General features: G+C 34.5%; 1 protein-coding gene across 10 annotated transcripts in view; it reads left to right on the top strand.

Annotated features, from left to right (window-relative positions):
- GK (glycerol kinase) overlaps positions 1-13,729 on the top strand; it is a 62,160-nt gene that overhangs the window by 5,796 nt on the left and 42,635 nt on the right. For all 10 annotated transcript variants that reach the window (XM_071812153.1, XM_071812160.1, XM_071812172.1 and 7 more), the window contains exons 2-12: positions 2,168-2,241; positions 2,922-3,028; positions 3,605-3,682; positions 5,514-5,593; positions 6,867-7,004; positions 7,518-7,627; positions 8,212-8,278; positions 10,417-10,452; positions 11,089-11,156; positions 12,694-12,736; positions 13,431-13,511. In XM_071812153.1, coding sequence (XP_071668254.1) covers positions 2,168-2,241; positions 2,922-3,028; positions 3,605-3,682; positions 5,514-5,593; positions 6,867-7,004; positions 7,518-7,627; positions 8,212-8,278; positions 10,417-10,452; positions 11,089-11,156; positions 12,694-12,736; positions 13,431-13,511 — 882 coding nt within the window. The remainder of the gene's footprint in view (positions 1-2,167; positions 2,242-2,921; positions 3,029-3,604; positions 3,683-5,513; positions 5,594-6,866; positions 7,005-7,517; positions 7,628-8,211; positions 8,279-10,416; positions 10,453-11,088; positions 11,157-12,693; positions 12,737-13,430; positions 13,512-13,729) is intronic.

Genomic DNA, 13,729 nt, shown 5'->3' with positions numbered 1-13,729 from the left:
TTGCCTAGTTCTTCTCTATGGGCATGAAAAATCTATGCATTTGTAGTGTTATTGCTTCTTGAGAATTTATTGCTGTTAGAACAGGTTTCTTAGAAGGAGGCAAAAAGCCTTGCTGTGCTAGAGCTTCATCCTTTTATTATCTGCAGGTCACACATGCCAGGTTCAATGAATGACCTTTTCTAATTAAATCTATATTTACTTCCTGCAAACAGTAGGAATCCTTATGCAATGACTTCTGTTTCAAGGAATACTGAATGATTAATGGTGAATGATTATTGAGTGATATTTAATATTGTTAGTAGGTCAGATACATACACGTTGAATAAAATGTCTTCTATATTTCTGTCTTATAAAAACTTTGTAAATGTTACTATGCTTTTGGCAGAAAGGCAGTTTCAAGTAAAAAAAATCTTGCTGCATACATGCAAAACTTAATCTCTGCTACTAACTATGTTGCATAGTGTTTTAAGACCCGTATCCCATCCTATTAGTTCCTTCCAAGCATGCAGTACTGACAGAGCTTACCCTCTTATTAAGATAGCGTCATGTCAAGCCTGAGCTGGTAGATGAAACACACTGATAAGTAAATATGGTAAAAAGAATACAGTGATGCATTTTCTTTGTAATCTTTCCAACTAATAAGAGAAGGATGAACATATACCTTTTAAAGACTTCTTTTGTGGGGAGAGGAGGTGAAAAATTAGCTTTTCATGTTTTCCAGAGAGGTTGTGCTGTTTCCATCCTTGAAGGTTTTCAAGACCTGTCTAGAAAAAACCCTAGAGCAACCTGGTCTAATCTCATAGCTGACCCTGCCTTGAGCAGGAGGTTGTACTAAAGATCTCTCGAAGTCCTTTTCAGCCTGAATTATTCTATGATTCTAATATATAACTAGAATGTTTCTAAACTTCAAAGTTTCACTCTAAAGATACACTTTAAGGTTTCAAAGAAACTAGAGAATCAGAACTTCATCTGCTCTTCGTCAGATTTGTTCTAAGAGTTTCAGAGTAAACTGTACTATCTAAATGAAATCAAGAGTTTATTAATTAAAAGCTTTTAAGAGAAATTCCTAAAATGTGTGGAATGAGAAGAGAGCATTACCATGGAAATCTAGAAAAGATTCAGTTGTATTGTGGATGGGTATAACTGAATTTTGTGGCCTTGGCACAGGAGTGATTTCTCAGTATGACACTCCTCTGCTTGCCATAGAATGATAGAATGGTGTCCTACTGACATGTTCTGCAGTTCATCTCTCTGCTGCTAGATTTTAATTTCTAGGTCCCTGAATATTTTCAAGCAGAAGATTCTGCATGATACTTGTGAGAAAGGTGTTTTCACAGGAATGTCGTCATTGCCCAGTCAGTTATGCTGACTTACTCATTGTACAATTGAGTTGGATGTTTTACTGGGTGTTGTCATACCTTGGCCACAGTAGATTACTTTTGGAAACAAGCAAAGGAAGCTCACTGTGTATTCTAGCAGAGCTTCTACTGCAAGGCAGAGCCTCTAACTTGTGATTCCTTAAGAACAACCATTAGTAAAGTCCTCAGAATTCTCTACTGTGCTGTTTTTTATTGTAGTATACCCAAATCCAAATCACTTTTCTGCGTTTTCTTCTCTTTATTAAATGTGTTGCTTTTTTTGTCGTATTGTTCACAAACTCTGTATTTGTAGTTTGTTTCTACCTAGGTGCTTTTTCCTTCTTCATAGTTTGGTCCCTTCTGTGATTTCTAGATGGTGTGATTGTCTCTCTTAAAATTACTCTTCCTAAAAGTGAGCTAACTGAGCTAACCCAAGAAAAGGCATAGCTCTGGCGTTAGAGTAGCAGAGCAGGAACTAAATAGATGTTATTATGACTAGCAGTGAGTATTTTACTGAGAGGTATGTTTTAAAATGCATCATTAATTTAATTTCTACAACCTCCATAAGAAAAAATGTGGAAAAAAAAAAGCAGTTTTAATTGACAGCAAAGCTCACCAAAATATTCTTTGCTCACCTTAATTACAAAAATCCATATATATGACCCTGGGTTATACGGATATTTGGGTTGGTGACAGATTCTGACTATCAATGATCACTGCAGTGTATTTGTTCAGAAGAATAAATGTTAATTAATTGTTGTTTAAACTTCTGTGTTTATAGAAAATTCCATTGTGTAATTTATTTTCAGGTTTTTAATGCAAAAACAGCAGAGCTCTTGAGTCATCATCAAGTTGAGATAGAGCAGAAATTCCCCAAAGAAGGGTATGAATTTTCTCTAGTTTTTTTGTTTGTGTACAGTTTTGTAGAACTTAAATTTTTTAGTTGTGACTGATCACAACTGAAGTTGATTAGTAATTATTAAGAACATAGTATCTGCTATAAAATATTGTGTAGTAGGGGAAATAGTATTAAAAAGGACACATGGGTGTCTAGTATGTGTTCTCAGTTACGTAAACTAAAAATATTTTGTGTTTTACTCTGACTATTCATTAACATATCTAAAGTTTTAACATTAAAGATTGAAACTAAAGTTTAAACAAGACTTTAAGTTTGCTTTAAAGTGGTAAGTTTGCTTTCAATTATTACAATTTAATCATAGTCTTCAGCTTAGTCCATAGAAATTGTTTGGTTTGTTCTCTTAGGCATTTTTGTTTATTTGTTTCTTCTTAACTGACCTACCATTTTGCTGCCAAAGCCCTCTGTGCAGAATAAACCAAAACAAATGTCTTTGTTTTCTGCAGATAGTTTTCTTGTGAAAATACAGCTTACTGTTTAAAAAGGGTTGGAAATTAATTACATTTTTTCTGTATATGTAAAACATATACTTTGCAGTTAAGATTGTGACAAAATGCTCAGCTGTTTTTTCAGACTAGAATTTCTTTTTTTTGCCCTAAATGTAATTTTTTGTCTTTTTATTAACTTGTGTTTACTTTTTATTAAAGATGGGTAGAACAAGATCCAAAGGAAATATTAAAGTCTGTCCATGAATGTGTTGAAAGGACCTGTGAGAAACTGCAACAACTGAACATAGACATCACCAACATAAAAGGTATTCCTGGTATCTAAGGGTAACCAAGGGCTTTAACATACTCATCGTTGAACAAGACAGATTCTCTAGTTTTTAAGTAAGTCAATAAAAAGAACAGTGACAGCATGTGCTGGCCTCAAAGAAGATGTTAAACTGGAATTGAAAGCAGTTTGGGAGGAATAATGAGAAAATAAGTCTGTTGTGTATATTAGCAATGCAAAATCTACAAAGTAGACTTAACCTAATCTTGGAAAATCACAGAGGCAAGTGGCGGATTAAGAAATTCTGAAATTTAAATTAGGACTTAACAGGAACAGACAGTTTCCCTGTCAGTGTTGTTGCTGGCTCCACTTGTGAAAAAAAAAAAAAAAAAAGAGATTTAGAGTGCATAGATTAAACAGCAAAAGTTGAATGATGAGTTTTTAGAAGTACCATTTCTAGATCATAACGTGGAAAAGTTGGAAGCTTTTTATTTCCCATTTACTTTCCTCTTCTCCTTACCTGTTTTCCACTTCACCTTTCCCTACCCTCCTTCACCCCCGAAAAGGGTAAAACAAACCTTCTGAAAAGGATACTTCTTTCTATTTTGTCCTGAAGCCATTGGAGTCAGCAATCAGAGAGAAACAACAGTGGTTTGGGACAAGACAACTGGAGAACCTCTTTCTAATGCTATTGGTAACTACTATATTTTCTGAGTATGTAATATCATAAAATTAGAGTGTTGTAGAAAAGTGCTTTCCTAGTATCCTGTGCAGATCTCATTGTGGCCTAGCCTACTAACTTGTTTGATTTTTTGATATCTGTTTCATAAGTTGTGTGTTTGTGTACATCATAGCAATTTTTAAAAAGCCTATTCTGTTAAAATTTTTACTTACTAAATTGCTTTATGGGCTTTTAACAACAAAAAAACCCCAATGTTCCTGAGGGGTTTTGTACATCCCTGGCATATAATGAAGCTCTGACTTATAGAATCATAGAATGCTTTGGGTTGGAAGGGACCTCAAAGACCCATCTAGATCCCACCCCCCTGCCATGAGCAGGGATACCTTCTGCTAGACCAGGTTCTTCAAAATCCCATCCAACCTAACCTTGAACACTTCCAGGGAAGGGGCATCCACAGTTCCTCTGGGCAGCCTGTTCCAGTGCCTGACCACCCTCACAGTAAAGAATTTCTTCCTTATATCTAATACAAATCTACTCTCTTTCAGTTCAAAGCCATTACCCCTTGCCCTGCTACTACATGCTCTTGTAAAAACTCTCTCTCCAGCTTTCTTATAGGCCACTTTAGCTACTGGGAGGCTGCTATAAGGTGTTCTCAGAGCCTACTGTTCTCCATGCTGAACAACCCCAACTCTCTCAGGCTGACCTCACAGGAGAGGTGTTCCATCCCTCTGATAATTTTCGTGGCCTCCTCTGGACCCTCTCCAACCTGTCCATGTCTTTCCTGTACTGAGGACCCTGGAGCTGGACACAGTGCTCCAGGTGGGGTCTCACAAGAATGGAGTAGAGGGGGAGAATCATCTCCCTCGACCTGCTGGGCACGCTTCTTTTGATGCAGCCCAGGCTACAGTTGGATTTCTGGGCTGCAAGTGCACATTGCTGGCTCATATTGAGCTTCACATCAACACCCCCAAGTCCTTCTCCTCAGGGCTGCTCTCCATCCATTCTCTGCCCAGCCTGTATTTGTGCTTGGGATTGTGCTTCCCCATGTGCAGGACCTGCACTTGGCCTTGTTAAACTTCATGTGGTTCGCACAGGCCCGCCTCTCAAGCCTGTCAAGGTTCCTCCGAATGACAATCGCTTCCTTTTAAATGAAGTAGCTTGCTGAATTTTCTGGATGCTCTTGATTTAACTTTAAAGGAAAAATGTGTTAAATAGGTTTAATGACTACTTGTTGATTTGGGTGTTTATTTTTAACTTACCTTGGCTTTTCAGATTATATCAGCTGAGAAATGATAATTGTTTAGATTTGCTCTTTTAGGCCATGTCAAGTACCAGATTTAGTTTAACATAGTATCACTGAAAACCGAGGACTTCTCTGTATTCAAATAGATGTTGTTTACAGTGTTGTCTCAAGTCCAGCTGTACCTTCATAACTCTGACATAGCACTTTAGTCCAAAGTTTTCATAGAAATAGTAAATAATCAACCTGCTGTTTGTTTTAGCTTCCTAGTTTAATGACAGTCATCTGCTGTAAACAAGGTAGTTTTAATCATTTGCATATGCTCTGGTGGAGAAAAGTAGATATCCTATTATATGGAAAATTCTGTTAGATTTCTCAAATCATTTGTTCTTCTAAATCAAATGAGTTTATCTAAACATTTTTAATTTTTGCAACACTACATTAAAAATACAATGGTAATACAATATTCTTTCAACTACATGAAAAACTAAAAATAAAGGCAGGGGTTTACTGGAAAGAACTCTAGTTTTGTAGAAGCAGCTTCTACATGTCGCTTTTCGTGTATTAAATTAGGTGATCAGTTAATTTTATTTGTGTTTTTAGTATGGCTTGACCTGAGAACCCAGTCAACAGTTGAACGACTTCTTAAAAGAATTCCAGGAAAAAACAAAGCATATTTTAAGGTAAGAGATATTCCAGAACTTTTAAATAGTAGCTGAACTCTTATCACTAAAGCATATAATGTTTTGGAGATGTGTGCTTAGAATTCCCCAAAACCAAGTCAGTCAGTTCTAGCTTCTAGTCCCTCTTAGCTTGTCGAATAATAAAAAATGTGCATAATACTATACTGCAGATCTGAGACTGGAAAATGTTTGTTTTCCTCAAAATAAGTGGTTAACATTCCTTACCTATCTCACAAGAGAAGTTAAATTAGTAATGGGTAGTAAGACTTAGTCATGTGCTACCTGTCGAATGATAAGTAAGCATCACACACAAAAATTAAGAGCAAGTAGAAAAAAAGTTTGGAAAATAATTTATTGATGTGAAATTTATTATCCTTTCTTATTTTATGCCTTAATATTGAAATTAATTGCAACCAACCTGAGAGCTAGGAAGATATTTTTTTGAAGAGCAAATTAATTCTTTTTTTTATATATGTTTGTGTATATACATACAACAAATTGGAACAAAATGCTTGCAAAAAGGTGTCATATTGTGATTTATATTTTCCTTTGTTGATTGTATAAATATTGTGTATTTTGTATACTGTGTATTTTCCTGTAGCCAGGAAATGTATGTCACAAAGCATATAAACTTATTTGATTTTTAATTTCTAATAGAATACAAATTTGATCTTTCCTGGGTCCTGCAGCTCATTTTTGTTGGCATTACTTGCTGTCTAGTCATAGCCTAGATAAGACAGGACTTCTGCAAACAACTATTTTGGCATAAATGGTCTTTGAACTGCATGTAGATCAGCTTTGATCTTTGTCCATCAGTGCACTGTTTATTTGATATTGATATTTTGAGACTTGTGTATTGTATCTTTAATACTTATTTAAAGAACAAGCTTGTGTCATTTCTCTGAGATTTGTGTCTTTGGTTTTTGTCTTATTATCACAATTTTACATAGAACTACAGTATTCATGGAAAAGATACTTGCGTGATCTCAAGTTGGACCAGGGAAGGTTTAAGATTGGATATTAGGAAAAATTATTAACAGAAAGGGTTGTCAGGCATTGGAACAGGCTGCCCAAAGAAGTGGTGGAGTCACCATCCCCGGGAGTGTTTAAAAGACATGTAGATGAGATTCTTGGGGGCATGGTTTGGTGGCTGACTTGGCAGTGTTAGGTTAACAGTTGGACTCAGTGCTCTTAAAAGTTTTTTCCAACTAAGATGATTCTGTGATTCGATGATTAGAGGTTTGCGTTTTGTTTTTTTTTTTTAATTTTACAGTCTAGAACTGGTCTTCCACTTAGCACTTATTTTAGTGCAGTGAAACTTCGATGGCTTTTGGATAATGTGAAAGAGATTCAGCAAGCAGTTGATGATGGAAGAGCTCTATTTGGGACTATTGATTCATGGCTTATATGGGTATGTATTTGTGAGTTTATTGTCACTTTTTAAAATTAATTGCCACATCATGTGAATGTCTGTGCAAAGTACTGTGACACATGATGCAGACTGATCACACAGTGATGTCAATACAAGCCACTAAAGGAATTCCACAAGCCACTAAAGAAGTTCCTTACAAGATGAACTTTTACTGTCCCTGTATTGCTGTATTTTTTGTAGATGCCTATGTGTAGTTTACCATTTATACATTGCTGTAAACTTTTGCTTATGCTTTTGGAAAAATCTCAGATTTCAGAAACATATTAGCCGCCTTTGCAATATAAGAATCCAGGAGGTACTGCTGTACCCTTATTACCTCTCCCATGGCTTTTTTTCTGCTACCTCAGGTCTGCCTCTTCAGTTGTTGCAGAAATATTGGAGTTTCCAGTCCCACACTGAAAGCTTTGTGAATGTAGAATAGTTATTTTGTAATTTGTTACAGTAAACCTGTATCTTTTTCTTGGTGAGAACTGTTGATATTTTTTTGTTTAGTGTTTGACAGGTGGAAAGAATGGAGGCGTTCACTGTACAGATGTAACCAATGCCAGTAGGACAATGTTGTTCAACATTCATTCCTTGGACTGGGATCCTGAGCTCTGCCAGTAAGCTCAGTTTTTCAGTAATAGTGTTATTTAAATAGATTCTGTAAGTGATGTGTAAAGAAAATAATTTAATAGTAAGAAGGTCTTATCTAGACTAAGATCAGCAATTACTGTTGTATTTACTGTTAACATTCTGCAGATGTCCAAATTACAATTGTCTAGATTAATTAAAACAATGAGAGCCTTGATTTTTTTTCCGAAAGGTGGAAGACTGGTTCATGAAGCAATGACATTTAATAATTTCTTTATTTCGTAATCAATTTTTTAAGGCAGTTACAATGATAGTGTCTCTGTTTAAAATTGTATTTATTAATAACAGTATTAGAAAGATGTTTTGAGAAGAGGAATGACTTCCCACATGAAGGACTTGGATATGTCTTCAAAATATTCAAATGTATGCTGTTTTACTCTGTAATTCAGTGTCGCTATAACAAGTGGAAAAACACAGTGATGGATTAAACCCTAGAAATAAAGCTTCTTTTATATTTTTTCTCCACTGCTTAAACTTATGTAAGAAAATAAATGCAAAATACTTTCTGATTTAGCTCTGATGATATATATAAATTGTTTTGTATTACGTTCAGGTTCTTTGATATTCCTATGGATATACTTCCTAAAGTCCGAAGCTCCTCTGAGATTTATGGCCTGATGGTATGTTTTCTTGTGTATGTGTGTGAAATTAATCTTTTAAAAATATAACTATCTATATGTATTTGACAGAATTGTCATAGATTAAGACCAATGGCTTTTTCTAGACCAGTATTGTTTATGTTTAGTATGTCATTATCTACTATTATGTAATATTATGTGATGTTGAGTATCTATTGTTTTCTCTTCTAAGTGTCAATTAGACAAAACAAGATGGGAGAGGTTTTTGATAAGGATAAAAATTTGGGGGTTTTATTACAATTACTTATCGATTTAGGAACTAGCCATCAGGATGCAATATATTATCAGTAGATTAAAGCAATGGGATTGCTGTTATTAGAGCACATTTTTTTTTACTTCTTGTATAACTGAAGAGATAAAAGTCACTAGTGAAGTCTTCATGATCTAAGAAGACTGGACAAGATGTGTAATGTCTTATTTCCGCATAACTAAAGGCAAGATTACTCACTTTCCGTGAACTGGAAAATTGCAAGCAACACCTTCGATTGCCTTCTTTTTGAAAAATAAACTCCTCTTGCTGTGTGTGTTTACATAGCACTCAGTAAAAAAAAAAAAAATAAAAAAATTTGGACTATTATGATATCTTTGTAATCACACTGCTTCCAGTGCAGCTGTGAATACTACTTAGGAGTAAATCATTAGTTGTTATTGTGGGGCTGAAGTTTCAAGTTTACTTTGATGCAACACCAACTCTTTGGATACAGTGGCATCTAATTTATTCTTAAAAGCTTTAGAATTGGATAAACTGGATGTTGTGATTTTACATGCTTTTTCCTGCTAGTTTGTTCTATTCTTTACTAAGAACATACAGGCATTTTGTAATTAAGTTATGATTTTTTTTTTTAATGTAACTCTAGCTTGCCTGGAATGTAAGTATTTTGCTAATCTGTTAGTGTAGATGCCAGTAGAAGTCGTTGCTGACTTCTATCAATGTGAAAGTCAGATGACAGTGGGTTATAGTAAGCTGAATGAGATAAATGGAAAAAGATAATACCTGGCCAGGGAAACAGAATAGCTGGTCACTTTAAACGTGAACATTTGTTTCTCTTCCTCCTTCCATTTTTTTTTTTCTTTTTTCTTCCTTTTGCTGACTGTAGAAAATCTGTTCTAGCCTGGTGAGTAGAGGCTTCAATTAGGCTGACCACCCATGTCTTATTCATTCTGTTCAGATGCTGTGCATTTCCATTGGTTTAAGGATTAGTAAAAGCACACTTTCTAGACCAATAAATTTGGAAGGTATTTCCAAATTTGAGATACTATGATTAGAGTTCATGCCAAAGGTGTTTCTAGAATGTCTCGTTGCATGTTTTTGCCTTAATTTGTGGGCTGTTGAATGTTTATTTTTATAGTGATATAAAAAAGTACAGCTACTGGCTAATAAATGTTGTCTGTCTCATTTTATAAATGAGAAAAGTGGGCCATTCTCTCTACAAACATTCATTCTATTGTAATGAAACATCATATTCATGGAGGGTTTTTAAGTGCATTTATAAACTGTTACCTTGAATCCAGTTAATTAAAATGAGAATTAAAGAAAAAAGATTCAGATTGGAAATGCACTTGCATGACTTCACTGGAAATGCATTTTCACAATCGCACAAAGAAACAATTTAAATAAAGAAGTAAAAATTGTCAGGATATAAATTTCCTATGATAACTATTGCAGGAAAAACTACGTGGTAGTGTATGGAGGAAATTATGTATGAGACTTAAAATGCTGTATCTTAAAGTTCAGCATCTGTCTTTGCTTAGTGTGTCATCACAATCACTTTTTTTTTTAGTCACTTTACCATTTTGTACTTTTGCATTTTACACTTGATGCTGACTGCACAGATTATGCTGAATCTCATTTTCTGTATGCTGTTATTGCAACAAAATTTATATTAAGAACTGTTGAGCTGACATAAAACATACCTGTAAATTTCCTGCTCTCTTTTTTTAGTGTTTTAGGCATGAACTGCATTAAGCTGAAGTCCAATGTACATGTCAACTGAACCATGTTGCTTACGTGACCCTTCTTTGTTTTCCTTTAGTATTACAAGTTTAGCTTCTTTTTCATTGCTTAAATTTTAGTAATGGCAAGCTGATTTGTAGCTTTTCTTTCTCTTTTTGCAAATCAGAAATCTGGAGCTTTGACAGGTGTACCGATTTCTGGGGTAAGTCCTACTTCAACTCAGATTCTGGCATGAGATCCTGATACTGCATGAACATATCTTCACTGGAAAAAGCTTTAAGATGAGTGAATCCCACTGCAAATTAAGTTGTTTGTTTGGTTTTACTTCATGCCAAGTATGAAATAAGCGTCTGAAGTTGAATTATTAATTGACTGGGTTCTTCATGATTAAGTTAAGGTCTGGCTGTGGAAATACAGCTGACAGCTTTAATGTGTATGAATGTTTAGTGCTGTTGGATATGTAGGATCTCTAAGTAAACTTACAAAATGGAAGCAATCTCTGTTTTATATTTGTATATAAAAAGAGTTCAGTACATACATAATCCAGAAATGTTGAGCAGATTCTCAGCTTCTTCCAACACAATATGCGTAAGGATATTAAATTTTAAATTTGATTTTTTTCAATTGTTCACCATAAGTGGTACAACACATTTCATTTGCAGTTCTTATGAAGAAAATAGTAGTAAAAAGCACAGGTTGTCTCTATAGAGATTTTCATTTGGCCAGGTGCTCCTAATAGGTTAGAACTAGAGTTAAATGCATATGTTCATGTTCCTTTCTCATGCATGTGATTCATGTAAGGATATTTGCTAAAATTAAAAAAAATCTCTCTTTTCAGTGCCTGGGTGACCAGTCTGCTGCTCTTGTTGGGCAAATGTGTTTTCAAGATGGGCAGGCAAAAAATACGTAAGTTATTATGAAAGCTGTAAGATAAACAGTATGTCACTGTTCTGTTTTGAATTTAGTATTATGTTCTCTTTCAAGCTAACTGCCAAATGCTTTTGTATTTACTACATAACTACAGCTCTACCTCTTGACTCTGTGTTGATCCACAAAATAAACAGTGCCCTGACTTTCATATAAAATAGTGCAGATATTAAAGTTAAATGGTTTGTGAGGCGTATTTTGAAACAAAGTCACTGTGAGGAAATGTCTGTGACAGGAGGTTTTACTTTTTCAACATTCTCCAAAACACGGTTGGAAACAGTTGCAGTAGCATTTAAATTGTGACCTAAAGTTAAACAAATACAGGCCATGTAAGTTAGATTACATAGACCTGAATAACAAAAAATCCCACAGCATTACTAGATGGGAAAGGTTCATTTCAGTTGCAATGCCTAGTTTTGCTTCTGTGTCTAGCTCAGTGTGGAGAATTTACCTTTTTTTTTTTTCCCTATTTCTCGACCTCTTAGTGTCCCTTGTTTAAAACAGCTGATCAGCTAAATCAGGCAACTGCTGTAATCAAACATTCATTTGAGGAAAAGCTCTCTGTTTAAATGATTTACTGTTCCATTTACAACCATGTACTTCACTGAGCATGTAGGTACATACACACAGTATTGGACTTTCACAGATTTAATTACACGTTAATCTGTAATTGTTGCTAGTTAACCTTCACCCTATTTTCTATATTTATACAAAAATGTAATGGCTAATGGCCTTGTATTTTAGCAAAATAAACATGGTTCTAAGTAATAATGTCACAAAGTATTTTTATAAGAAATACTTTTATAACAAAAGAGACCTTTTGAAAAAAATCCATCTAAACCAAAAGGTAAAGGTGAGAGTTTTTTAACCCCTTTGTGTTATTGCTTTACCCTTTTTTTCTCAAAATGTAACTCAAGACTTTCTCAATACTATATTAAGCTATTAATTTTCAAGGTAGGAAACTAGTGATTTCTTAGAATAATTTAGAGTGGATTCCTTTTACTGAACTGTGTCCTTATATATGTATGTACATATACATGTGATGTAGTCTTCAAATGAAAAACATGCCATTTTTAGAAATTTTTGAGCTGAATATGTTTAAAGAAAACCCCCTTCTTTGTGACATGAGCAAAGGTTTTTAAATTTTGCCCTTTAAAAGCATGAATTTTATATTGTGAAATATTTATTTTATAAAGTAGGTTTCATAATCAGCTTAAATTTAAGTAGGTAAACACTGCCACCAAAGAGGAATTGACACTTAGTTTTCAGCCATATTTGCTCTTTGATCAAGTATTACACAAAAAATAGCCAGAGAGAGAAGCGTGTGGCTAGATTTTTCAGCTGCAAGGCTGCATTTAAGTCAACATTTTGAGAATTATTTTATCATTAGTTAATAGTAACATAGCCTTCAAGGTACAAAAAGTGCTGTCTCGATTTTTCACAGGGGAGTCATGAACTGCGTTAACAGGTTATCCTTTAAACATTCTCGTTTTAACTTTCTTTGCTTTCATGCCAGGTATGGAACAGGATGTTTCTTGCTGTGCAATACAGGTCAGAAGGTCAGTTGCATTTTTTAGTTGTTCACTCTTTTTTTTTTACAATCTTTATTTAAGTTCTTGAGTACAACTCTATATTAGCCTTTCTTAAACTTAACTAGCAACAGTTATATCACTAGAGATAAGGAAAAGTGCATACTGAAATCTGGAAGAGTAGAAAGTAATAATGTGTTCACGGTGTTTCAGTAAGACTGTTTCCTAGCTCCTTAAGTTTCCAAAAAGAACTTTTCATAGCACATTTCTTGCTCTTTCCTTGTATATGTTTCTTAACTTCCCATAGAAGTGCTGAGTGATGTGTTACTGAACTACTTGCTTTTCTCTTTGTCTTGGCTATTTTATTTCTTCTCTTAATTTCCTCCCATAGTTTTCTTTGTAGTTAAAGTTGGGTAAATAATGCAAAGCTTTGGCTTGCTTCTCATTCACATCTCCTTCTAAAGAGCCCAAATTATTTGCTATAAGGACGCTGGAAAGATGTGAGGCAGCTTGTGGAAATGAGAATTCACACCAGTGAACTGAGGGTTCGATCTTAGCTGTTTATTAAGAGCAACTGATAATTTATTTTGTTTAAACTTCCCATATTTATTTTTTTCCTAGCAAAGAGTTTGTCTCGTGTTTATATTATCACTTGAATATTTGTATTTAAATATTTTCTGTCTCTGTTCATGCTTTACCTTTTCTGTCCCCTTTCCCAATTTAGTCTGTGCTTTCTGAGCATGGTCTTCTAACCACAATAGCTTACAAACTGGGCAGAGACAAACCTGTTTGTTATGCACTAGAGGTAAGTCCAGTAATTTCTTGCTTCTTGTAGTGCTACATGTTCTTGTTTACTTCTGTTTACTAGTATCTTTATGTTTTCTTCAGTTGCATGGAGATCAAAATAGCTTTGTGTTATAGCTTGCATGCCTCAAGGCTTATGTGTGGTTTAAGGCTTATGTGTGGTTTTGGTTTTCCCTATTTCCAATCCACATCACATAATCTAATAAAAATATTTATACA

Source organism: Patagioenas fasciata, chromosome 1, assembly GCF_037038585.1.
Source record: "Patagioenas fasciata isolate bPatFas1 chromosome 1, bPatFas1.hap1, whole genome shotgun sequence".
NCBI classification, from domain to species: Eukaryota; Metazoa; Chordata; class Aves; order Columbiformes; family Columbidae; genus Patagioenas; species Patagioenas fasciata.
The sequence above is the reverse complement of the archived record's forward strand: the minus strand, read 5'-3'. Positions and strand labels throughout refer to the sequence as shown.